At 44.3% G+C, this 24,381-nt stretch overlaps 1 protein-coding gene across 1 annotated transcript in view; it reads left to right on the top strand.

The window, feature by feature from the left end:
- Positions 1–24,381, top strand: part of rasa4 (RAS p21 protein activator 4) — a 267,884-nt gene that overhangs the window by 15,009 nt on the left and 228,494 nt on the right. The window contains exons 2-4 of the mRNA XM_087977519.1: positions 11,213–11,269; positions 19,070–19,183; positions 19,285–19,346. Coding sequence (XP_087833645.1) covers positions 11,213–11,269; positions 19,070–19,183; positions 19,285–19,346 — 233 coding nt within the window. The remainder of the gene's footprint in view (positions 1–11,212; positions 11,270–19,069; positions 19,184–19,284; positions 19,347–24,381) is intronic.

Genomic DNA, 24,381 nt, shown 5'->3' with positions numbered 1-24,381 from the left:
AACAAAGAAGATTGATGAGGGCAGAGCAGTAGATGTGATCTATATGGATTTCAGTAAGGCGTTCGACAAGGATCCCCATGGGAGACTGATTAGCAAGGTTAGATCTCATGGAATACAGGGAGAACTAGCCATTTGGATACAGAACTGGCTCAAAGGTAGAAGACAGAGGGTGGTGGTGGAGGGTTGTTTTTCAGACTGGAGGCCTGTGACCAGTGGAGTGCCACAAGGATCGGTGCTGAGTCCTCTACTTTTTGTCATTGACATAAATGGTTTGGATGCGAGCATAAGAGGTACAGTTAGTACGTTTGCAGATGACACCAAAATTGGAGGTGTAATGGACAGCGAAGAGGGTTACCTCAGATTACAACAGGATCTTGATCAGATGGGCCAATGGGCTGAGAAGCGGCAGATGGAGTTTAATTCAGATAAATGCGAGGTGCTGCATTTTGGGAAAGCAAATCTTAGCAGGACTTATACACTTAATGGTCAGGTCCTAGGGAGTGTTGCTGAACAAAGAGACCTTGGAGTGCAGGTTCAATAGCTCCTTGAAAGTGGAGTCATAGGTAGATAGGATAGTGAAGAAGGCGCTTGGTATGCTTTCCTTTATTAGAGCATTGAGTACAGGAGTTGGGAGGTCATGTTGCGGCTGTACAGGACATTGGTTAGGCATCTGTTGGAATATTGTGTGCAGTTCTGGTCTCCTTCCTATCGGAAAGATATTGTTAAACTTGAAAGGGTTCAGAAAAGATTTACAAGGATGTTGCCAGGGTTGGAGGATCTGAGCTACAGGGAGAGGCTGAACAGGCTGGGGCTGTTTTCCCTGGAGCGTCGGAGGCTGAGGGGTGACCTTACAGAGGTTTACAAAATTATGAGGGGCATGGATAAGATAAATAGGCACAGTCTTTTCCCTGGGGTCGGGGAGTCCAGAACTAGAGGGCATAGGTTTAGGGTGAGAGAGGAAAGATATAAAAGAGACCTCAGGGCCAACCTTTTCACACAGAGGGTGGTACGTGTATGGAATGAGCTGCCAGAGGAAGTGGTGGAGGCTGGTACAATTGCAACATTTAAGAGGCATTTGGATGGGTATATGAATAGGAAGGGTTTGGAGGGATATGGGCCAAGTGCTGGCAGGTGGGACTAGATTGGGTTGGGATATCTGGTCGGCATGGACGGGTTGGACCGAAGGGTCTGTTTCCATGCTGTACATCTCTATTACTCTATGAAATCTTCCAGCTTTTACGGGAAGAACATGACATTGGGAAAATAAAACTCAACTGAGCTGAGTTTGAGATTATCAGATTCTGAGATTGACGTGCCACAAATTCTAAAGAAACATACTTTGGTTTTAATCGGGATCTGGGAAGCATGGAACCGATTTCTGTCAAATTGAAAATCAACGGTAAGAATCAAGCAAAATGTTGCAAGGATCAGTGCCTCATGCAATCAGACCAAACGTGAAGGCAGAACTCGAGACACTGGTCAAGAATCTGTAAATGAGTGATTGAAACCAGTGATGATGCAAAATTGACTGGTATGCATCTGTGGTGATTTTATGGTCACTATTAATCCGGTACTATGTGCTGAGCAGAATGATTTGCTTTTAATCAATTACCTCTTTGCTCAATGAGGTGGAGGTCAGCTTTTCAGTAAAATTGACCTTAGTCAAGCCTGTCTTCAGATTAATGTAAAACCTGAGTCACAAGTATTCGCAGATTATAACACATAAAAGACTGTTCAAATACGAGAGACTGCACTTGCATTATTCCAACCTGCAATGGATAAGATTCTAAGTCAATTGATAGTCCAATGTTACCTAGATGATATTATAGTCAGGGGCAGAAATGAAAACGAGCATCTACACAATTTAGATGCTACTCTTCAGAGACTTGAAGATTGTGGCCTAAGAGTGAGGAAAAAGAAATATGATCTTCTTAAATCTTCCATCGAATACTTAGGCCATGTTATTGATACTGAGGGACTACATAAGTCACCCTCAAACAAAAGCATAACTGAGGCACTTACACTTAAAAATGACTACCAACTGTGATCATTTTTCAGGCTTGCTAAGTTACAGTGGCAGGTTTGTCCCATTCTCAAGTCAATGTACAATTTATTATGTCAAAACAATAATTGGAAATGGGAAGATCACTGTGAAAGAACTGTTACACTCGTCAAAGAGGCTATGTTGAAGTTAGAAGTCCTGACCCATTTTTACCCAAAGGTACATTTTCAGTTAGCATGCGATGCATTACCACTTGGAGTGGGAACAATCATTTCTCACATTAAGCAGGGATGAAGGAAAGTCAATAGCTTTTGCATTACGTGCAATTTTCGGATGAGACATTAAACTGAGGCCCAACCTACCCTCTTAGATGGATGTAAAACTTCCCATGACATTACTTTGAAGAACAGCAGGGGAGTTTTCACTGGTATCCTTGCCAAATTTTACCCCTTGATCAATGTCTCAATGAAGATTATTCGGTGAGCGTCACGTTGTTGTTTTGGGAACCTTGCTGATTGGCTGCCAAATTTTGTCCATTATAACGACAACCACAATTCAAATTGTATTTGATGAACTGTAAAGTGTTTTGGGATGTTATGTAGTCATAAAAAGGTGCTGTATAATCACGTGATTAGATTCCCCACAGTATGGAAACAGGCCCTTTGGCCCAACAAGTCCACACCGACCCTCCGAAGAGTAACCCACCCAGACTCATTTCCCTCTGATTAATGCACCTAACGCTATGGGCAATTTAGCATGGCCAATCTACCTGACCTGCACATCCGTGGACTGTGGGAGGAAACCGGAGCAAACCCACGCAGACACAGGGAGAATGTGCAAACTCCACACAGACAGTCGCCCGAGGCTGGAATCAAACCCGGGTCCCTGGCGCTTTGAGGCTGCAGGGCTAACCATTGAGCCACCTTACACAATTCTAACAGCAGCAGAGAGAGAAAAAACCTCCCAGTGTAAAATAGGCATTGAGAATAAACTGGTTTGTGAATCAGTAATTCCTGTAAATGATGTGACCAGCAGCTTGTACTTCTGCTAGTAGTGGTTTGCTCTCACCTCAAGGCTGCGTGCAGGATCCTTTATTTGCACATGGTCCCGAGGGTGCTGGAGGGGATGTATTGTTCCTGCTCTGTTCTTTCCACCGGTCACACGTCAACTGAGGCAGTCAGACCTTGTGATTATTTCACCTCAGTACAGGAGATGAGTAGACATTTTTTACAACTGCAGTTACATTTATGTAGCACCTTTAAAATCGTAGAACACCCCCAAGGTGCTTCACAGGAATGTTATGAAACAAAACTTGACAATAAACCACACTGACAGGGAAGGTGACCACAATCTTAGGCAAAGGAAGAGAGATTTTGAACAGCCACACAAAGGAACTTTGTAAGGCACCAAATAAACTGAAAACTGCGGCCTGCATTTTGGCAGAGACACAAGGGGTCTCTGAGTTAACCAGGATGGCAGACAGCCCTGATTCTGGCAATCTCCCCCGAACATGGTACACCGTTTTTGTCAGAGAGGGAATGAGAGTGGATTGTATTTTACACATCCACACCTCACAATCGCAGCTACTCATGCAGGAACCTTTAGTCAGATTCTGTTTTCATTAGTGTGCTGTTCAATTCACAGCTTGTGGGCTTTAGGTCCTTGAGGAAAAGCTTTCTTGCTGCCAAAGTTATTTGGAGAGATGGAGTACCCTTTTGTGGATAAGTCAGGGATTCATTTGGAGAAAGTGAGGACTGCAGATGCTGGAGATCAGAGCTGAAAAATGTGTTGCTGGAAAAGCGCAGCAGGTCAGGCAGCATCAAAGGAACAGGAGAATCGACGTTTCGGGCATAAGCCCTTCTTCAGGAATGAGGAGGGTGTGCCAAGCAGGCTAAGATAAAAGGTAGGGAGGAGGGACTTGGGGGAGGGGCATTGGGAATACGATAGGTGGAAGGAGGTTAAGGTGAGGGTGATAGGCCAGAGAGGGGGGTGGGGGCGGAGAGGTCGGGAAGAAGATTGCAGGTCAAGAAGGCGGTTGGGACTGAGATAAAGGTGGGGGGAGGGGAAATGAGGAAGCTGGAGAGATCTGCATTCATCCCTTGTGGTTGGAGGGTTCCTAGGCGGAAGATGAGGCACTCTTCCTCCAGGCGTCGCGTTACCATGGTCTGGCAATGGAGGAGGCCAAGGATCTGCATGTCCTTGGCAGAGTGGGACGGGGAGTTAAAGTGTTCAGCCACGGGGTGGTTGGGTTGGTTGGTGCGGGTGTCCCAGAGGTGTTCTCTGACACGTTCCGCAAATAGGCGGCCTGTCTCCCCAATGTAGAGGAGGCCACATCGGGTGCAGCGGATGCAGTAAATGATGTGTGTGGAGGTGCAGGTGAATTTGTGGTGGATATGGAAGGATCCCTTGGGGCCTTGGAGGGAAGTGAGGGGGAAGGTGTGGGCTCAGGTTTTGCATTTTTTGCGGTTGCAGGGGAAGGTGCCGGGAGTGGAGGTTGAGTTGGGGGAGGGTGTGGATCAGATGAGGGAGTCGCGGAGGGAGTGGTCTTTCCGAAACACTGATAGGGGTGGGGAGGGAAATATATCCTTGGTGGTGGGGTCTGTTTGGTGGTGGCGGAAATGACGAAGGATGATACGATATATCTGGAGGTTGGTGGGGTGGTAGCTGAGGACCAGTGGGGTTATGTCCTGGTGGCGAGTAGAGGGGCGGAGGAGCGGGAATTGGAGGAGATGCGGTGGAGAGCATCGTCAACCATGTCTGAGGGGAAATTGCGGTCTTTGAAGAAGGAGGCCATCTGGGTTGTTCGGTATTGGAATTGGTCCTCCTGGGAGCAGATGCGGTGGAGGCGAAGGAATTGGGAATATGGGATGGTGTTTTTACAGGGGGCAGGGTGGGAGGAGGTGTAATCTAGGTAGCTGTGGGAGTCAGTCGGTTTATAGTAAACGTCCGTGTTGAGTCGGTCGTCCGAAATAGAAATGGAGAGGTCTAGGAAGGGAAGGGAGGAGTCTGAGATGGTCCAGGTAAATTTGAGGTCGGGATGGAAGGTGTTAGCAAATGAGATGAACTGTTCAACCTCCTCGTGGGAGCACAAGGTAGCACCGATACAGTCATCGATGTAGCGGAGGAAAAGGTGGGGGGTGGTGCCAGTGTCGCTGCGGAAGATGGACTGTTCCACATATCCAATGAAGAGGCAGGCATAGCTGGGGCCCATGCCTACTCCTTTGGTTTGGAGGAAGTGGGAGGATTGGAAAGAGAAGTTGTTCAGAGTGAGGACCAGTTCAGTCAGTCGAAGGAGGTGTCAGTAGAAGGGTACTGGTTGGTACGGCGGGAAAGGAAGAAGCGGAGGGCTTTGAGGCCTTCGTGATGGAGGATGGAGGTGTATAGGGACTGGATGTCCATGGTGAAGATAAGGTGTTGGGGGCCGGGGAAGTGAAAATCATGGAGGAGGTGGAGGGCGTGGGTGGTGTCCCGAACGTAGGTGGGGAGTTCTTGGACTAAGGGGGACAGAATCGTGTCAAGGTATGCAGAAATGAGTTCGGTGGGGCAGGAGCAGGCTGCAACAATGGGTCGTCCGGGGCAGTCAGGTTTGTGGAGTTTGGGCAGGAGGTAGAAACAGGTGGTGCGGGGTTGTGGGACTATGAGGTTGGAGGTGGTGGATGGGAGATCTCCTGAAGTGATGAGGTTATGGGTGGTCTGGGAGATGATGGTTTGGTGGTGGGAGGTGGGGTCATGGTCAAGGGGCAGTAGGAGGAGGTGTCCGCGAGCTGGCGTTTAGCCTCAGCGGTGTAAAGGTCGGTGCGCCAAATTACTACCGCGCCTCCCTTGTCTGCCGGTTTGATGATGAGGTTGGGGTTGGAGCAGAGAGAGTGGAGGGCTGCACGTTGCGAGGGTGAGAGGTTGGAGTGGGTGAGAGGGGTGGACAGGTTGAGGTGGTCAATGTTGCAGCGGCAGTTGGCTATGAAGAGATTGAGGGAGGGTAAGAGGCCAGCATGGGGTGTCCAGGTGGATGGGGTGTGTTGGAGGTGGGAGAAGGGGTCGTCAGAGGGTGGGCGGGAATCTTGGTTGAAGAAGTAGACGCGGAGGCGAAGGTGGCGGAAGAAATGCTTGATGTCTCGCCGCGTGTTGAATTCGTTAATCCGGGAGCATAGGGGGATGAAGGTGAGGCCTCTGCTGAGGACTGATCTTTCGTTCTCATAGAGGGGGAGGTCTGGAGGAATGGTGAAAATACGGCAGGGCTGGGAGGTAGGACCTGGTGTGGGACTGGAGTTGGGAGGGGGGCGGGGTTAGGCGTGGTGGCGGGTTAGGCGTGCGGGTGGAGATCGGTGTGGGGGCGGGGATCGGCGCAGGGGCGGAGACGCATGCTGCGTGGTCGGTGTGCAGGCGAGTGACATCACTGGGGGCGGAAGTAGATGCGGCGACGGCAACTCCGAGGGCGGAAGTGGCTGCGGCGATAGCAGAAACGGTGTGGTTCCTGGTGGTTGTGGACCCACGGAGGCCGCGAATCTGTCGGCGATGGTCTTCCTGGCGATCGTGGAGGCGGTTGTCTGGGCGGCGATCGTGGAGGCTGCATGGTCGGTGGGGGCGGATGTGACGTCATGGTTTGCGGCGGCGGTTGCTGCAGCGGCCGCATGGTTAATGGCGCCCGAGTGCTTCCAGAGGCCGATGGGATTCCTTTGGGCAAGATATAGTGCCCTTTGGGATTGTTAAGAACTTAAATGAAAGTGGATGTAAAGTGGACAAGCTTTGAGTAACCATTAAGCCTTTGAGGCATTTAAATCTCCTGTCCCTTAAATCTATTGAAAAAAACTGCTTGTAATTTCAAGATTCATTGTGTGCCTGATGCTTTCAGCTCTTAGTACAGAGAAATCTAATCTCCTTAGGACAGTTGATCCTCTAATATCTCCTCCAATTTGTTTTGTATTGCATGGACTTCATTTACTGATAAGTAGAACCACATCTCTAGGGGATATTGCTGACATCAATAACCAAGTCAACAACTCATGTGCTACATCTGGAGGTCCTTAATTCCTCTGGTCATCCAAAACCTGTACTTTAAACTTGATCCTTGATTAATCATCTGAACACACTGCACTGTGGGAAACCTCTCAAATACGGAATCCCCTATTTATTGTTACACAGTAGAAGAAAATATTTAATCAGAATTCAAATCCACACTGAAGGAGCGAGTTTTATTTCAGTTCACCTCACTTTATAAAACTCACCCTCCATTGATGACTAGCTCCCCATATTTATATAACCCATTCACCCCAATTTAATCCTTTATTGACTTAGCAATCACCTGTTCCATTGGGTCGCAGATCTTATTCAATTATAACATTTATTATTTGGACCTTAGGTCGCTGTCTTGAATCTCCAGTGTATACGTGAATATTTCACTCTTAAAATAGCAACCTTTTCCAAATAAAGTACAGCCATTACTGTATGGGTTCCTTCTCAACCACTCGGTTGCTCATGCCAAGAATGTAAGTTGGAATATAAACAAGCCGTGTTGTCATCATTGCTTCTTTAGCTCACAAAGCTGAACTTCTTCAAGCAGTTATTTCAATGTTACTTTCTGAGGAGAGATTGTAAATAATAGGTGGATGCTGATAGCTTAAGACTATAAGATATTGGAGCAGAATTAGGCCATTCGGCCCATCTGGTGTGCTTCGCCATTCGATCATGGCTGAGATGTTTCTCAACGCCATTCTTCAGCCTTTCCCTGTAAAACTTGATCCCCTTACTAATCAAGAATCCATCTGAAAGATACTCCATGCAGCCCTCTCTAGCAATGGTTTCCACAGATTCACCAACCTCTGACTGAAGAAATTCCTCTCATCTCAGTCCTCCTTTCACTGTCACATTTGTTTTCTTAAAACTGCTTCATCCCCTTCCCGAAAGCCATCAATCTCCGTCCTTTTTTTTCCTCCCCACCCCAAATTCTCTCTGTATATTTATCCTTTTAGTTTTCAACCACTTTAAAATTTCTTCTGAAAAGCCATCTTTACAACCCAGATGTTTGGTCACTTCTGTAACTTTTGTGAACAGACATTGGTTTCAGTATGACTATGACCTGTCCTACCTACTATTATTGCTACCACCACCACACACACACACATATACACACACAACACTAGCTTATACACCCTGTGCCATTTGCTGTCCATTCCTAATATACCCTGCCAAGCTGAACCATGAGTCACTGCAGCCCAGATACTCCCATTGTTGGTGATGTTCAGTAGGAATTTTCAATAGGTCAATGGTGATGAAATGGATGTGGTAATCTACCTCCCTGCGAAGTTTTTTTTGTTTTAAGTGGACCAAATTCAGAGGTTCCATTTGTTGATTGGGAGCTGAAGCCAGGCCCTGATGTTGAGGGCATTGAAGCAGCAGCAGACCTGAAGTACTGAAGTTGTTTTGAAATGTTGTACTTCTAATGTTACTTAATGGGATGTGGTTTCAAACTAACATGGCTGAAACTGTTCAGTGCCTTGGCTCGAAGCAAGTATTGTGCTCGACATTAAGGTATATTTTTGTGGTTTTGTTTCAATCATTCACACATATAGACACACAAAGTTGGAGCAGGGAAAGGTTATTTCGCTGTTTAAGCCTTTCCCATTATTGTATGATCAAGGCTGATTTGAATTCTCCACATTCTATCCCACCATTGATAACCTTTCTTCCACTTCCTTACCAAGACGCAACCTCTGCCTTAAAGCTATTAAAAGACTCTGCTTCTACCTATTCAGGGGGGGGGGGGGAAGAACACCTACCTGCTTTCAGATAATTTATAGGCGGCACGGTGTCACAGTGGTTAGCACTGCTACCTCACAATGCCAGAGACCCGGGTTCAATTCCCGCCTCAGGCAACTGACTATGTTGAGTTTGCTCTGGCTTCCTCCCACAGTCCAAAAATGTGCAGGTTAGGTGAATTGGTCATGCTAAATTGCCCCTAGTGTTAGGTGTAGGGGAATGGGTCTGGGTGGGTTGCGGGTCGGTGTGGACTGCGGGTAGGTGTGGACTTGTTGGGCCGAAGGGTCTGTTTCTACACTGTAAGTAATCTAATCTTAAAAAGGTCACCAACCACCTTTGTGTACCAACAAACTACAATTAATTCAAACCCAAAAACTTCCAGTTGAAGTTCACTTATAGTTATTTACAGTTGACTAGGAAGTTCACAGAAGGACCGTCTGTGAAAAAAGAATTCACTTCAAGTCCCTGCATATACACATACATTAAATGTGTTCCCCTGACCAAGATAGAAACTAGTTCAGCACATTTGTACCTTTGTGGTAGAAGAACTCTAATTGCATTAAATGACTGTAGACTCCTGCCTTCACATAAATCCACAGGAGGTAGTTATTTGAATGTTTGTAGCAAGCTAAGTGTGAAGCAGCAATTTAAGTACTTTTAGATGTTAAATAATTGACCAAAATCTGGGCAGAGCCATTTTAATGAAGTTAGGAAATATCAGATTACTTCCCCAAGAATCACATGGAAAGATTTTGTACTGAATGTTGATTTTGATACTTATTAAATGTCTCCACTGCAGCCAGTGATCATGTTATCGGTCCTTCAGGCTGAGGAATTTGGCGTATACTGCATATCCTGTAATGTATTAAAAAGCTATTCAAAGAGAACAAAGAAAGTACAGCACTGGAGCAGGCTCACCAAGCTAGTACCAAAACATGACACCTTTTTAAACTAAAATCTTTTATCTATATGTGGTCCATATCCCTCTATTCCATGCCTATTGATATATTCCATCAAGGTGCTTCTTAAAATGTTATTATTAAATCTGCTTCACCACCTCCTCTCACAGTGCATTCCAAGCACTTATTAAAAATCTTGCCCCTTACATCTCCTTTACATTTACTCATTATTACCTTAAACCTACATTCCCTCATAATTAATATTTCTATTCTAGGAAAAAAACTCACACTATCCATTCTATCTGTGCCTCTCATAACTTTTTCAAGTTGCTCCTTAGCCTCCAGCATTCAAGTGAAAACACGAATTTGTCCAATCTTTCCTCACAGCTAGTACCCTCCAAACCAGGCACTATCCTGGTAAACTATTTCTGTACCCTCTCCAAAGCCTCCACATCCTTCTGGTACTGTGGCAACCAGAACAACACAATATTCCAAATGTGGCCTAACTAAAGTTTTATAGGGCTACAAAATGATTGCCAATTTTTATACCCTGTTCCCTGATGGATGAAGGCAAATATGCTATATGACTTCTTGACCACTTTATCCACCTGTGTTGCCACTTTCGGGGTACTGTGGACCTGAACATGATCCTCCTGTATGTTAATACTTCTAAGGATTATGTCATTTACCTCCTACATTAGAACTTTCAAAATGCATCCCTTTGTATTTGTCTGCATTAAATTCCATCTGCCATATCTCTCACCCTATTTATATCCTGCTGTATCCTTTGACAATCCTCCTCATTATTCCAGCTCCCCCAATCTTTTTGTCATCCACTTACTAATTAAACCACTCACGTTTTTCTCCAAATCATTTGTCTATATTATAAACGACAAGGGTCCCAGCACTGTTCCCTGTGGAAGACCACTGCTCACAGATCTCCAGTCAGAAAATCACCCTTTCACCGCTACTCTCTGTCTTCTGTCACTAAGCCAGTTATGGATCCCATGTGACTTCACCTTCTGTACCAGCCTGCCATGAGGCACCTTATCAAAGGCCTTGCTAAAATCCACATTGAGTATTGGGTGTTTCTCAGCTTAGTTTGGAAGCATGTGAGCTGGGAGGTTGTGATTTTAAGCTCAGCTGAAGGACATGACCACATAATTGTGCTGCCATTGAAGTTCTGGATGAGCTTGCAAACTGAGACTGTCATCCTATTGGAATATGAGTAAGGAGCTCTTCCTAATGTCTTGATTTGAACCCTTTCTTCAATCAACACCAATCAAAGTGATTTAACTCGTGTTTCACCTCTTTGGGGTTTATGGGATCATGCTATGTACAAAATGCCTCCCATTGTTACTCTTACAATAAGTGCATGATGTAATCCAGTCTCTAAAATTCTTGAACGTGTTTGAGGGGAGTGATGGCATCCATTATGAAGGTAATTCTTTTTTTCCCTGTGAGCTACTTGTTTAATTCATGTTTGAGCATCATCTTTGTAAATAGGAACACTGACACAAACAAGAAATACTCAGCTCAGCTCTCCCTCTGTTTTCAGGACAGGAAGCAGTGATCCATACTGCATTGTACGAATTGACAATGAGACAATTATCAGGTAAGAAATTCACTTTGCTTTGTCAAAAGGCTAGCTGTAGAGATCTATCCTTTGAGTTGTCTTTCTGTCTCCTTTTGTCAGGCAGTTTTTGCCCTCTTGGATAAACAATGGTGATGTGTGTTCTGGTTCTGTGGAGAACATATGTGGGTAACCCATTCTGTGTGCTAGGTTTGATCACGGTGGTGGGTTACTGGGACAAGGGCTACACAGACACACGCACATGCCAGGGTCAGGAGTTACCAGTACTGCCCTGGCCCTTGTCCTTGTCTCTGCCCTCTTCTGATATGGAAACTAGATTCAGCTGCTCTGTCCTTTTAAACAGCTAATTAATCATCCTGCTTCTTTTATTTTATGTCATTTTGTTTCATTATTTAATTTATTGAATCTGGAGTTGTGTCGTTTGTAACAATGTGTGTTAGGAATTCAAATAAACATAGAAGGAGGTAATTTGTAATGAATTCTGAAGCTTAGATTACAGCCTTGAAACTATTCGTTGGCTTGTATTACTGTTTATAATATTTGATTCCACTCTGAGAAGCTTGGAGCTGCTTTGGAATGTATGTTTACACAGTGTGAGGACAATGTGCCTGGAGTACAGGTTGGAGGTCAAGATGTCCTTTGCTGAATTTATTCATTGTCCCTTTTGGATTATCATGCAATTTATAAAGATATCTAAGTAACTGGCATCTTTTCCAGGTGTCCCCATGTTCATATTGGTAATTTTATGGTGCTTTAAAAATACTCCTGACAATTTTGAAAAACGAACTGAGATGTTAGTCAGCACCAAAACAGCTGCAACCTGTGCAAACTGAGGTTGAAGCTAGAAATAACAATGGAGCTGATGTTACAAGTTCAGTAGATGCGCAGTCAAACCTGTTCAAAACAACACTGTAGGGCAATGGATGAGCATAGGGTTTTGATGTCTGCACATGTTCTGGATTCCTGTGGGATTCAGGCTGTGTATCTGTTGGGCTGTGTGGGGATGGTTGTGTACATATATTTGGACCTGCACCCTGAACAGTGTTGATTTTGATTTAATTTACTATTGCCTCATGTACCTAGGTATAGTGAAACGTTTTGTTTTGCATGCAGTACAGGCAGATCATACCATACAAAGTGCATTATGGTGATAGAACAGAGCGAGGAATACAATGTCACAAATGCAGAGAAGGTGCTTACAAAGTGAGGTCAACATTAGGTTTGAAATTTGAGAGGCCCATTCAGAAGTCTAATAACAGCAGGAAAGAAGCTGTTCTTAAATCTGTGGGTCTGTATATTTAAGTGTTTGTATCTTCTGCCCAAAGGAATAGGTTGAAGAAGATTATAAGGAAGGGTCTTTGATTATGTTGGCTGTCTTTCCAAGGTTGTGGGAAGTATAGATGGAATCAGTGAATGAAAGGTTGGCTTGGTGATGGACTGGGCTGCATTTGCATCTCTCTGTAGTTTTTTACAGTTCTGGGCAGAGTAATTGCCATACCAAGCCATGTTGCATCCGGATGGAAGCAGGCTGCAGGGACTACATAGGGTTGTTGTTGGCAATTCAAATGTCCTACTGACTTGGACAAAAAGGAATTCAGTGATGGCCTATCATTCACTGCCATTGTCAGATACAGTGTTTACTTTGAGCATCTCAAAGCTTTACATTAGGTTTTGTGATGTATGTGGTTTGGGACTACGTTTTTTTGGAGAGTCCACTTTTGGGTGTATCTATGATAGTGGTTTCACTTCTAACAGTAATTCTATTGAGAGGGAATGGTATAGAATACAGAGCAAATGAGGAGTGTGTAGAATACAGAATGCAATGGGAGATTCCAACTACTCTATGCTATAGTGGTAGATTGCAACGTGGGAGTCCCTACAGAATGGAGTTACTAATTGTCATTTCTGTTTATTCATTCATTCAAGGGATGTAGGCATTTCTGGTGAGACAAACAAGTACAGCTTGTCTCTAACTGCCTGTGAGAAGGTGGTAGTGAGCTGACTTGAACCACTGTGAAGGTACCTGCAGTTTTGTTTTGGAGGAGGATTCAGATTCTGACCCAGTGATTGTAAAGAAGCAGGGATGTAGTTACATGTCAGGTTGGTGTATAACTTTTCTGGGGAACGGTTGGTGATGTCCCCATGAATTTTCTGTCCATACCCTTCTAGTTGGTGGAGGTTGCCGGTTTGGAAGGTGCTGTCAGAGAATCCTTGTTATGTTACTGGGTGGATTTTGTTGATGGTACACACTGATCGAGGTGGTCAGGTGGCTTGTTGATTCCGCACCCACCTACTTTCCTGCATTACAACAATGACAATGATTTACAAGGATGTTGCCAGGGTTGGAGGATCTGAGCTACAGAGAGAGGCTGAACAGGCTGGGACTGTTTTCCCTGGAGTGTCGGAGGCTGAGGGATGACCTTATAGAGGTTTACAAAATTGAGGGGCATGGATAGGATAAATAGGCAAAATCTTTTCCCTGGGGTTGGGGAGTCCAGAACTAGAGGGCATAGGTTTAGGGTGAGAGGGGAAAGATATAAAAGAGACCTCAGGGGCAACCTTTTCATGCAGAGGGTGGTACGTGTATGGAATGAGTTGCCAGGGGATGTGGTGGAGGCTGGTACAATTGCAACATTTAAGAGGCATTTGGATGGGTATATGAATAGGAAGGGTTTGGAGGGATATGGACTGGGTACTGGCAGGTGGGACTGGATTGGGTTGGGATATCTGGTCGGCATGGACAGGTTGGACCGAAGGGTCTGTTTCCATGCTGTACATCTCAATGACTCTATGGGCTGGCGTTGTCAGAAGAATCATAGAATGGCAAGTGTTTCTTCCTGTGAACTGGATGGTCATCAGGCTCCTTAAGTGTTGTTCAAGCTGCACTCCTCCAGGCAAATAAGGAGTATTCCATCAGATTCCTGATTTGAGCCATAACTGGTGGGAAGGATTTGGTGATGAGGTACTTGCAACAGAATTCCAACCCTCTAACTCTCTCTTCTGACCACAGTATTTATGTAGCTGTTCTGATGAATGGTAATCCTCAGATTTAATGATAGGGTGTTCAGCTGTGGGAACACCATTGAACGTCATGGGGACATGATTAGATTCTGGTGCTGGATAAAGATATTGCCTGAGATGTTAGTGTTGGAAATTTCCCTCACAAGCTGGGCTTTGCCATTATTGCAGATGAGGAGATTCACAAAGCCACCTCTTCCCACTGTTTATTTAATTATTCATTTGCAACAGGAAGTGGAAGAATTGTCAAGCTTTGATCTATCCATTGTTTGTGCGATCTAGCTGTTACTTCCAGTGCCTACTATCCACATGGTCTGTTGTACATGACAACTTCAAAGGTTGTCATCTCATATACAGGCAGAGCTCCTGGCATCTCCTGTTGCAAATGAAAATGAATAATTAAATAAGCAGTGGGAAGAGGTGGCTTTGTGAATCTCCTCACCTGTAATAATGGCAAAGCCCAGCTTGTGAGGGCAATTTCCAACACTAACATCTCAGGCAATACCTTTATCCAGCACCAGAATCTAATCATCTCCCCATGACGTTCAATGGTGTTCCCACAGCTGAATACCCTATCATTAAATCTGAGGATTACCATTGACCAGAGCAGCTACATAAATACTGTGGTCACAAGAGAAAGTTAGACTCCTAATTGTACCACTGAGGGATATGCTGGTGTGTGGGACCATGAGGTTATGGATAGGTGAATAGAATTCTGCAGTAGAAATTCAGTGTGTGACAAATTTCTGTTTTGAGTCATCAGATCTGTTTTCAAGCTACTCCCATCTGTCCCATTTAGCACAGTAATAGTGAAAGGATGGAGGATGTGAAGATCGCACTTACAGTCCATGAGGACTATGTGGTGGTTATCCCAGATATTGGCCATCGGTGACAAGTGTATTAGTGAGAATGAAATTAAGTAGATTTTTTTTAGCTCTCGTTGGTTCTTTCACCGTCTGGTGCAGTCTGCTATAGTCTTAGGCTCAGTCAATCATGGTGGTTAATGAGCTGTACTTGGTGATGGACATTAAAATTCTTCATCCAGAGTACGTTCTATGGCTTTGACCAGATGCTGGGGAGAGTTACCCTGCTCTTTATCAGAAAGTACTGTGATCATTGGTGTACTCTGGGAAATGTTGCATTTGAAAGACAATATAGCCAACAGTGAAGCACTCTCCTTTTACCACACTGATTTTGTCAGCCTTAATTTTGTGCAGAAGTGGTTTCGAGAGGCTGAATAGTATACTTTTGTTCCTACTCTGTGTGTTCATACAAACTCAATCTTCTGAATCAGAAGATTATGTAGTTTGACTGAACCACAGCCAATCTTTTTTAAAAAATTTATTTTTATCACTTGTGTTCAATTTTTTTGCACGACTTAGTTCATCATTTGTAGTATTAGTGAATCTGAGTGGATCCATGTGCTGAGGAAATTGAAGTTAGCTAAGATACTTTGAGTGGCTCCCCACTGGACCTTACAGAGGATGATATTTAAGGTATTTAAATCACATATACTGGAACTGGTTCCGCAAAGGAATTAAATACAGAAACACGAGTCATGGGATCACGGCAGCCTCTGACATCTTTTAGAATTGATATCTTGAAGCAATATCTGACATGGCAGTGAATCCTCAGTGACTCATGTCTGGGCAACCGACTAACCTAAGTTTACTGAGGAACTGCGTTGCATCAATTCATATTCTGTTCAGTTGTTACTGGGTGCAAATCTCATCCTTTATCCTTGAAAGGTTGAAGCCTTTTAATGTTCAAGAAATGCACATCAGTGGCTGTACAGTCCAAGGCATTGAAAGCATTGTCTGTACCATGAAAATGTGCTCTTTGCAATTGAGTGATGTGATGGTGGTTTACAGTCACTGTGGACTCTAAATGTGCCACAGGGACAGTAAGTTTATTTAATGGATTAGAACCAATTGGGTAGTTTTTAATCTCTGGTGGAGTTATATACACATAGAATGGATACTGTCGATTTAAATGGCTGACCTTTTAATCCATCCATGTGTCACCTCAAGCTGTTATTTAATACAAGCGTGCAGCTGCTTCAAATCAAGTTTATTACCTTTGCCCAAAAAAATGGAAAAATATCCTGTAAGTGGTCTAGATTGGAGATTGCTTCACTCTCCAGATACTGTCACCGTGCTCTTTGAGTGGTTTCATAATCTCATTCAGCCTGATTTCATACACATGGCTGGTCACATCACACTCTCTCTAGCCATTTAATCTGCTCATAAATTGAGAAATGATAATGTGTGAAATAAATTCCTGAATCACTTGAAGGCCAAGGCAAACGAACCTTGCGGCAGTGCATGAAGCTCCTTGGTTTCAGTCAGTGTTCAACATGTACAACATTTCATAACACCTTCTTGCTGCAACTAAATTGCAAGTTACGCTTCTAACATGTGTTCAAACTGTTGTCACAAGTTAACATACTCTTGAAGTTTGGAATATAATGGTCTGACCAATAAATATAGATGGTCCGGACTGAGTTTCCTCGAGACTTTTTCTTAGAATCATAGAATTCCTTACAGTATAGGAGCCAGGCCATTTGGCCCATTGAGTCCATATTGACCCCGCAAAGAACATCCCACGGAGACCCAACCCCACAACTTTTCCTGTGACCCTGCATTTCTCACGGCTAGTATACTTTGCTTGCACACCCCTGGACACTATGGGCAATTTAGCCTAGCCGATCCACTTAACCTGCACATCTTTGCACTGCGGGAGGAAACGGGAGCACCCAGATGAAACCCATGCAGACACTGGGAAAATGTGTAAACTTTTGTGAAATGTGACTCTCCAATACGATAGACACCATTCTGTTCAGCTCAAAATGGCAAACACTGATGCTGTGCACTTACATTGGTATTTCTCCCACACACTTCACTGATGCAGCTGATGTACATTTCAGAGATCATGGGCTACATTTTCTCAACCTTTTGGAGATGGACTGGGAAGTGCAATGGCTGGGAATCCTGTGGAGGAAGGAGTCAGGAAGAAACCCTAGTGTTTTCCTGGCACTGAATCACGTTACTAGTGGCAGGAACCCTGGCAGCACAACTGCCCATTGGGTGTTGTGAGCCATTTAAAGGCCCAGTCGAGGGCCACTTGTGTCCCCAGATGACTTGGGGCAGGTGCAGTGCTATACTGGCAGTAAGTTAGTCCCCAGAACACAAATCCGTCTTTGAAGGTGCCTCGACATAGCGCTGCCATGATCTTCATGCTGCAGGCCAGCAGGGGGACACGAGCCTCCTGGGAAAAGTTGAGGGACAGTCCATCAAGACTGGCCTTACTGACCCCTCAATCCAACACTCCCCAAATAATGTTTTGTTCAGTTCAATTCATTCCTGTGCACTGCTGCCTCCTCTACTTTGCAGAAGCATTTGGCATGGTTTATTGAGTAATGACCAGATGGACAAACAGATCAGCAATGAGTGTAACGGTATGTAATAGAGCTAAAGCCCACACCACACAATGGCAAAGGTTCAGACCCCATTTTCAAACCTGGACATCTGTCTGAACAGGATGTCATCTGGCTTGTACAGAGGAAGCCTTCATGTATGAAGTTATTGATCAGATTTGACTTGTTGGAAGGGGAGTGTACTTTGAGACTGGAAGGGAATGGGGCTAGAGAAGGTTTCTGGGTGAAGTGGGGGCATGATGAAGGGCTGGGAGTGGTGGACAGATGCACAGCAGATATTTGAGGAGCAACGTGAATGAGGTATGTAGAAGCCGGGAGCTGGAGCCGAGGACCATTTGAGGAAGGACATCTTTGTCAGTATCTTTGAAGTGGCTGCAGTGTCAGGAGGGTTGGATTCATGGTGCAGTTAGTGAAATCTCCTCTTTAACCCATTATAATATTATAGTTAAATGTTATGGATCTTGACCGTCACCCATTTTCTAACAAAAGATCAGGCTGCGCTCTTCGTAATGCTCCCAGCCTTCAGACTATATGCCTTAACATACACTATATATTTCCTCTCCATTCCTTTGCATTTCTGAAATATCTTAAACCATTATGGAGTTGCTTCCAAGTTGCCTTTTCATCTTTGGTCGAACAGCCATTGTTCCTCCATTTGCTCCTCCTAGCATTAACCACTGACAATGGAGATCAGCTTCACATCTTTGCTGCCCTCAGAGTTTGGATGGTTTGGTTGTCATGGTGATCAGGACAGTCTGGATAAAGGAACCACTTAATTTTGGGACAGTCTCTGTGGATCGGAGCTCAGCATGTTTGAAATTAGAGTCTACTATCCTGATGGTTTTTATCTTTTGTGATATTTGCTCAAATTATGGGCCATTCCTCTATAGATCAGCCTTGGCTAAATTTAATTCTACCTATTGAGGACCTGGTGCAATGAGGATTTAACTTTGTTCCCCTTTTTAACATTACATTCCTCTGGTCATGCAAAATGAAACCTCTTTTGTTTTGAAATGACAGTAAACATCTGCTGGGCTAGATGCCTCAAAACCAGTGATGGTTGAGTCCTTATGAACCTGAAAGTCTCAGACTCCATTCCAGATCCTGTCTGTTCTTAGTTCATTGGTCAAGCTGTCAACACTTAAGATCCAGACTGACCCTCATGTGGATTAGAAACTAGACAGCACCACAATGCTAAACATTCAAACCTTGGCTAGAAAAAAGAAATGAGGTGCAGAGGCATAACTCTAATTGTCAGGAGGAAGTTGCTTTTTATGTATGAGGCAGGGCTTTGAAGAAAAGGGTGAGCGATGCCATAAAATTTTCAATAGCAATTTTTTGTGAATATGCAATATTTATTTCCATAGAACGGCAACAATATGGAAGACACTGTCTCCATTCTGGGGAGAAGAGTACAATGTCCATCTTCCCAGTACCTTCCACTCCATTTCCTTCTATGTGATGGATGAGGATGCAATCAGGTAACTTTTAAGATTAATTCCTAGCTTAATGCTGATTCTTGTACTGCAATATTAAACAGCAATGGTCTCGCTAACTTCCTATCTTTTATCATTGAAATTAGCCGCGATGATGTCATTGGAAAAGTCGCTATAGCAAAGGACATTCTTACTGCCAACCCTAAAGGTAAGCAAAATATTGGTTTCACTGCATCCCGTCAGACTGCTGCTACCTCTACTTTGCAAAAGCTATTGTCACTGTCTGTTGTGTATTAATCCAATGGAAGTACATCAGTAAAGACTGTGACGCTATACAGTAAAACATAAACCCACAATATAGAATGGTGAAGGCTCAGACTCCATTTCCTGTGATTAACCATCGTCTATATTAACGCATTTCTGCACCAAACTCCCGTGACCTGACTAAAGTTGTGAATTTTGTTTTGTGTTATGGACACCAGCTGATTGATTTTTTTTTGGGTAATTCAACTTGCTATCATGTAGCATTCCAACTCAACATTCTTGGGCAATGTTCATTCCAACAGTCTGGTCGGGACTCAAACCCAGTCCTAGAGGTGAATGTCTAAGCACTAAACCAGCACTTCACAAATTATTTTCCAAAACAAACCTATTTTAACTCTTTGAGTTAACGTGAGTCCAAATGCGAACAGAGACAGAAAGCAAAAAGCAACATAATAACATCTGGGATATAATTATTAAAGTTTGCCAGTTGTAGGTCAGCATGTAATATAGAAAATAAATATGTGAATGTGTAATGAAAACCTTCAGCCTTTTACAATAAGTCAGCTGCTAGGAGCTGGCTCCACATCTGACTCCTTCAACGCTTGGGAAAAGCAACTGCAGGATGCATATTTACATAGTTAGTTATCTCACAGCATGCCTGATCAGAACGTTGGGTGTTTGTGTTGTAATTGGTTACTGCCTGGACAATACAAGGGAGCCAGGGATAAACTTTATTTTTCATGACCCAGTTTGCCCTTGCTATGATCCCAACTGGCATTGTGACCCAGGTTTGGGAGCCATTGCACCAATCCATTAACCTCTCCACAGCACTTGAGGATTTAAAATCATTTTAAGGTTTGAGGAGTCTTAGATTCATAGCGTCCCTATGGTACAGATAGAGACAATTCAGCCTATTGACTGTCTGAAGAATGTCATCCATACCCCCGCCTCAATCTCTGTAACCCAATATTTCCCATGACCAGTCCACTTAACCTGCACATCTTTGAACTGTGGGAGGAAACAGGAGCACCCAGAGCAAACCCACACAGACACGGTGGGGAAATGTATGAACTCCAGTCATCCAAGATCAGAATTAAACCTGGGTTCCTGGTGCTGTGAGGCAGCAGTGCTAACCATTGAGCCACCGTGTCACCCCTTCTTTAGAATGGATTTTATTTAGGAGGGATGGGGATTGGAGGAATTAAGAAACACATTTGACACTTTAAACCTCTATATGGAAATATTTAAATAGTGAACAAATCAAATAGGCAGGTGAATGGGGAGGTCACATTGGAGGATGGCTCAGATGATGATGTGAAATTTACACACTCCATGCTGTGAATAGAAAGAACAGCATGAACAACTACAGCGCATGTCACAATTTAAGTTTAATGTGCTGTACGTTCTATCTGATAACTGCAGAGGAACCTCAATTATCCAAATATCAATTATCTGAATTTTGGATTATCCAAAGAAGATCCCAAGGTCCCGATAGAAACATTCATCAAAGAGGTGTTTCAACACTGATTGCGTCTTTTGTTTACAATGATTATAACTGAATTCGGCTTACTGAAGTGCTGTCAAGAACAGTCCCAGACATCGATGGAAGCACAGGCACCATCTTCAACTGACTGACTGCTCTCTCTGTCTCAGGGTTCGGGGAGGTGGACTGGGAGGGGGAAGGTTGGACGGGGTTGTGGGGGCAAACGGAGGGTGGGGGTGGAAGGGGGCAGGGTTGGACGGACAGGGGGTTGGGGGGCTCGTGCGCAGTGTGCTATTACCTAGTCTTCTGAATGGGGAGCAGATTTAGCAAGTCCTCACTGTGTCAATCCCATTGAAATGGAAGGAGGCTTCAGCAATATTGCAGGTCCCTTACACACAAGGGTGTCTCTGCTCAGATACTAGCCCTGAGACATAGAGAGGGAGCAAGGCAGGTAGAGCGAGGAAATAGGGAACTTCAGAAAATTCCGAGTCCCAGAGGAGAGGGATTGAATCAATTAACTGAATAATCAGTTGCAATTGTACCAGCCTCCTTATCTGAATGAAATAGTGCCTGCCCATCTCGTTCGGATAATCGAGGTTCCTCTGCACGCTAAAATGAGACGCAATCATTTGCTCATTCTTGCCTTACATTAGCAGGACACCAGCACCAACCAACCCCACTGCCCCGTGGCTGAACACTTCACTTCAAATTCCCCTCTCACTTCACCAAGGACATGCAGGTCCTGTGCCTCCTTCATCACCAAACCCTAACCACCTGACGCCTTGCGAAGGACACCTCATATTCTGCTTGGGGACCCTGTTGGGATCAATGTGGATTTCACCAGTTTCCTCATTTCCTCTTCCCCCACCTTGTCCCAGTCCCAAGCCTCCAACTCCGCACCGCCTTTTCGACCTGTCCATCTTTCTTCCCTCCTATCCGCTTTACCCTCCTCTCCGACCTATCGCCTTTCCCAGCTACCTTCACCCCAGCCCCACACCCCTCCCATTTATCTCTCAGCCCCCCAGCACACAAGCCTCATTCCTGATGAATGGCTTATACCAGAAATGTCAATTCTCCTGGTCCTCGAATGCTGCCTGACCTGCTGTGCTTTTCCAACACCACACTCAACTCTGATCTCCAGCATCTGCAGTCCTCACTTTCTCCCCTAAGCAGGACAATGAATAGTGATGGACAGGACTGTTTTGTAAGAATGTCTAACTTTGAAATTGTGCTGAGATAACTGTAAAATGCAGTTTGCTGCTTAAAGTTGAAGTTACATAACAGGATGCCAAACAGGGGAGGCAGATGAACTCCAGGCATGGTTAGGAACATGGGACTGGAATATCATAGCAATTACAGAAACATGGCTCAGGGATGGGCAGGAGTGGCAGCTTAATGTTCCAGGATACAAATGCTACAGGAAGGATAGAAAGGGAGGCAAGAGAGGAGGGGGAGTGGCATTTTTGATAAGGGATAGCATTACAGCTGTGCTGAGGGAGGATATTCCCGGAAATACATCCAGGGAAGTTATTTGGGTGGAACTGAGAAATAAGAAAGGGATGATCACCTTATTGGGATTGTATTATAGACCCCCTAACAGTCAAAGGGAAATTGAGAAACAAACTTGTAAGGAGATCTCAGCTATCTGTAAGAATAATAGGGTGGTTATGGTAGGGGATTTTAACTTTCCAAACATAGACTGGGACTGCCATAGTGTTAAAGATTTAGATGGAGAGGAATTTATTAAGTGCGTACAAGACAATTTTCTGATTCAGTATGTGGATGTACCTACTAGTGAAGGTGCAAAACTTGACCTACTCTTGGGAAATAAGGCAGGGCAGGTGACTGAGGTGTCAGTGGGGGAGCAATTTGGGGCCAGGCAACCATAATTCTATTAGTTTTAAAATAGTGATGGAAGAGAATAGACCAGATCTAAAAGTTGAAGTTCTAAATTGGTGAAAGGCCAATTTTGACTGTATTAGGCAAGAACTTTCGAAAGCTGATTGGGGGCACATGTTCGCAGGTAAAGGGACAACTGGAAAATGGGAAGCCTTCAGAAATGAGATAACAAGAATCCAGAGAAAAATATTCCTGTTAGGGTGAAAGGAAAAGCTGGTAGGTATAGGGAATGCTGGATGACTAAAGAAATTGAGGGCTTGTTTAAGAAAAAGAAGTAAATATATGTCAGGTATAGACAGAATAGACCGAGTGAATCCTTAGAGTATAAAGGAAGTAGGAGTATACTTAAGAGAGAAATCAAGAGGGCAAAACGGGGACATGAGATAGCGTTGGCAAATAGAATTAAGGAGAATTCAAAGGGTTTTTACAAATACATTAAGGACAAAAGGGTAACTAGGGAGCGAATAGGGCCCCCCAAAGATCAATAAGGCGGCGTTTGTGTGGAGCCACAGAAAATGGGGGAGATGCTAAATGAGTATTTTGCCTCCGTCTTTACTGTGGAAAAGGATATTGAAGATTATAGACTGTAGGGAAATAGATGGTCCATCTTACAGAGGAGGAAGTGCTGGATGTCTTGAAACGGGTAAAGGTGGATAAATTCCCAGGACCTGATCAGAAGTACCCAAGAACTCTGTGGGAAGCGAGAGAAGTGATTGCTGGGCCTCTTACTGAGATATTTGTATCATTGATAGTCACAGGTGAGGTACTGGAAGACTGGAGGTTGGCAAATGTGGTGCTATTGTTTAAGAAAGGTGGTAAGGACAAGCCAGGGAACTATAGACCAGTGAGCCTGACGTCAGTAGTGGGCAAGTTGTTGGAGGGCATCCTCAGGGACAGGATGTACATGTATTTGGAAAGGCAAGGACTGATTTGGGATAGTCAACATGGCTTTGTGCATGGGAAATCATATCTCACAAACTTGATTGAGTTTTTTGAAGAAGTAAAGAGGGTTGATGAGGGCAGAGCAGTAGATGTGATCTATATGGACTTCAGTAAGGCGTTCAACAAGGTTTCCCGTGGGAGACTGATTAGCAAGGTTAGATCTCCTGGAATACAGGGAGAACTAGCCATTTGGATGCAGAACTGGCTCAAAGGTAGAAGATAAAGGTGGTAGTGGAGGGTTGTTTTTCAGACTGGAGGCCTGTGACCAGTGGAGTGCCACAAGGATCGGTGCTTGGTCCTGTACTTTTTGTCATTTACATAAATGATTTGGATGCGAGCAAAAGAGGTACAGTTAGTAAGTTTGCAGATGACACCAAAATTGGAGGTGTTGGACAGCGAAGAGGGTTACCTCCGATTACAACAGGATCTTGACCAGATGGGCCAATGGGCTGAGAAGTAGCCGATCAAGTTTAATTCAAATAAATGCGAGGTGCTGCATTTTGGGAAAGCAAATCTTAGCAGCACCTAGACACTTAATGGTCAGGTCCTAGGGAGTGTTGCTAAACAAAACTCCTTGAAAGTAGAGTCTCAGGTAGATAAGATAGTGAAGAAGGCATTTGGTCTGCTTCCCTTTATTGGTCAGAGTATTGAGTAC

Source organism: Chiloscyllium plagiosum, unplaced genomic scaffold (assembly GCF_037043375.1).
Source record: "Chiloscyllium plagiosum isolate Xiang-an unplaced genomic scaffold, Cpla_swu_hap1 HiC_scaffold_31, whole genome shotgun sequence".
Taxonomy (NCBI): Eukaryota; Metazoa; Chordata; class Chondrichthyes; order Orectolobiformes; family Hemiscylliidae; genus Chiloscyllium; species Chiloscyllium plagiosum.
This window is presented reverse-complemented; position numbering and strand designations above follow the sequence as displayed.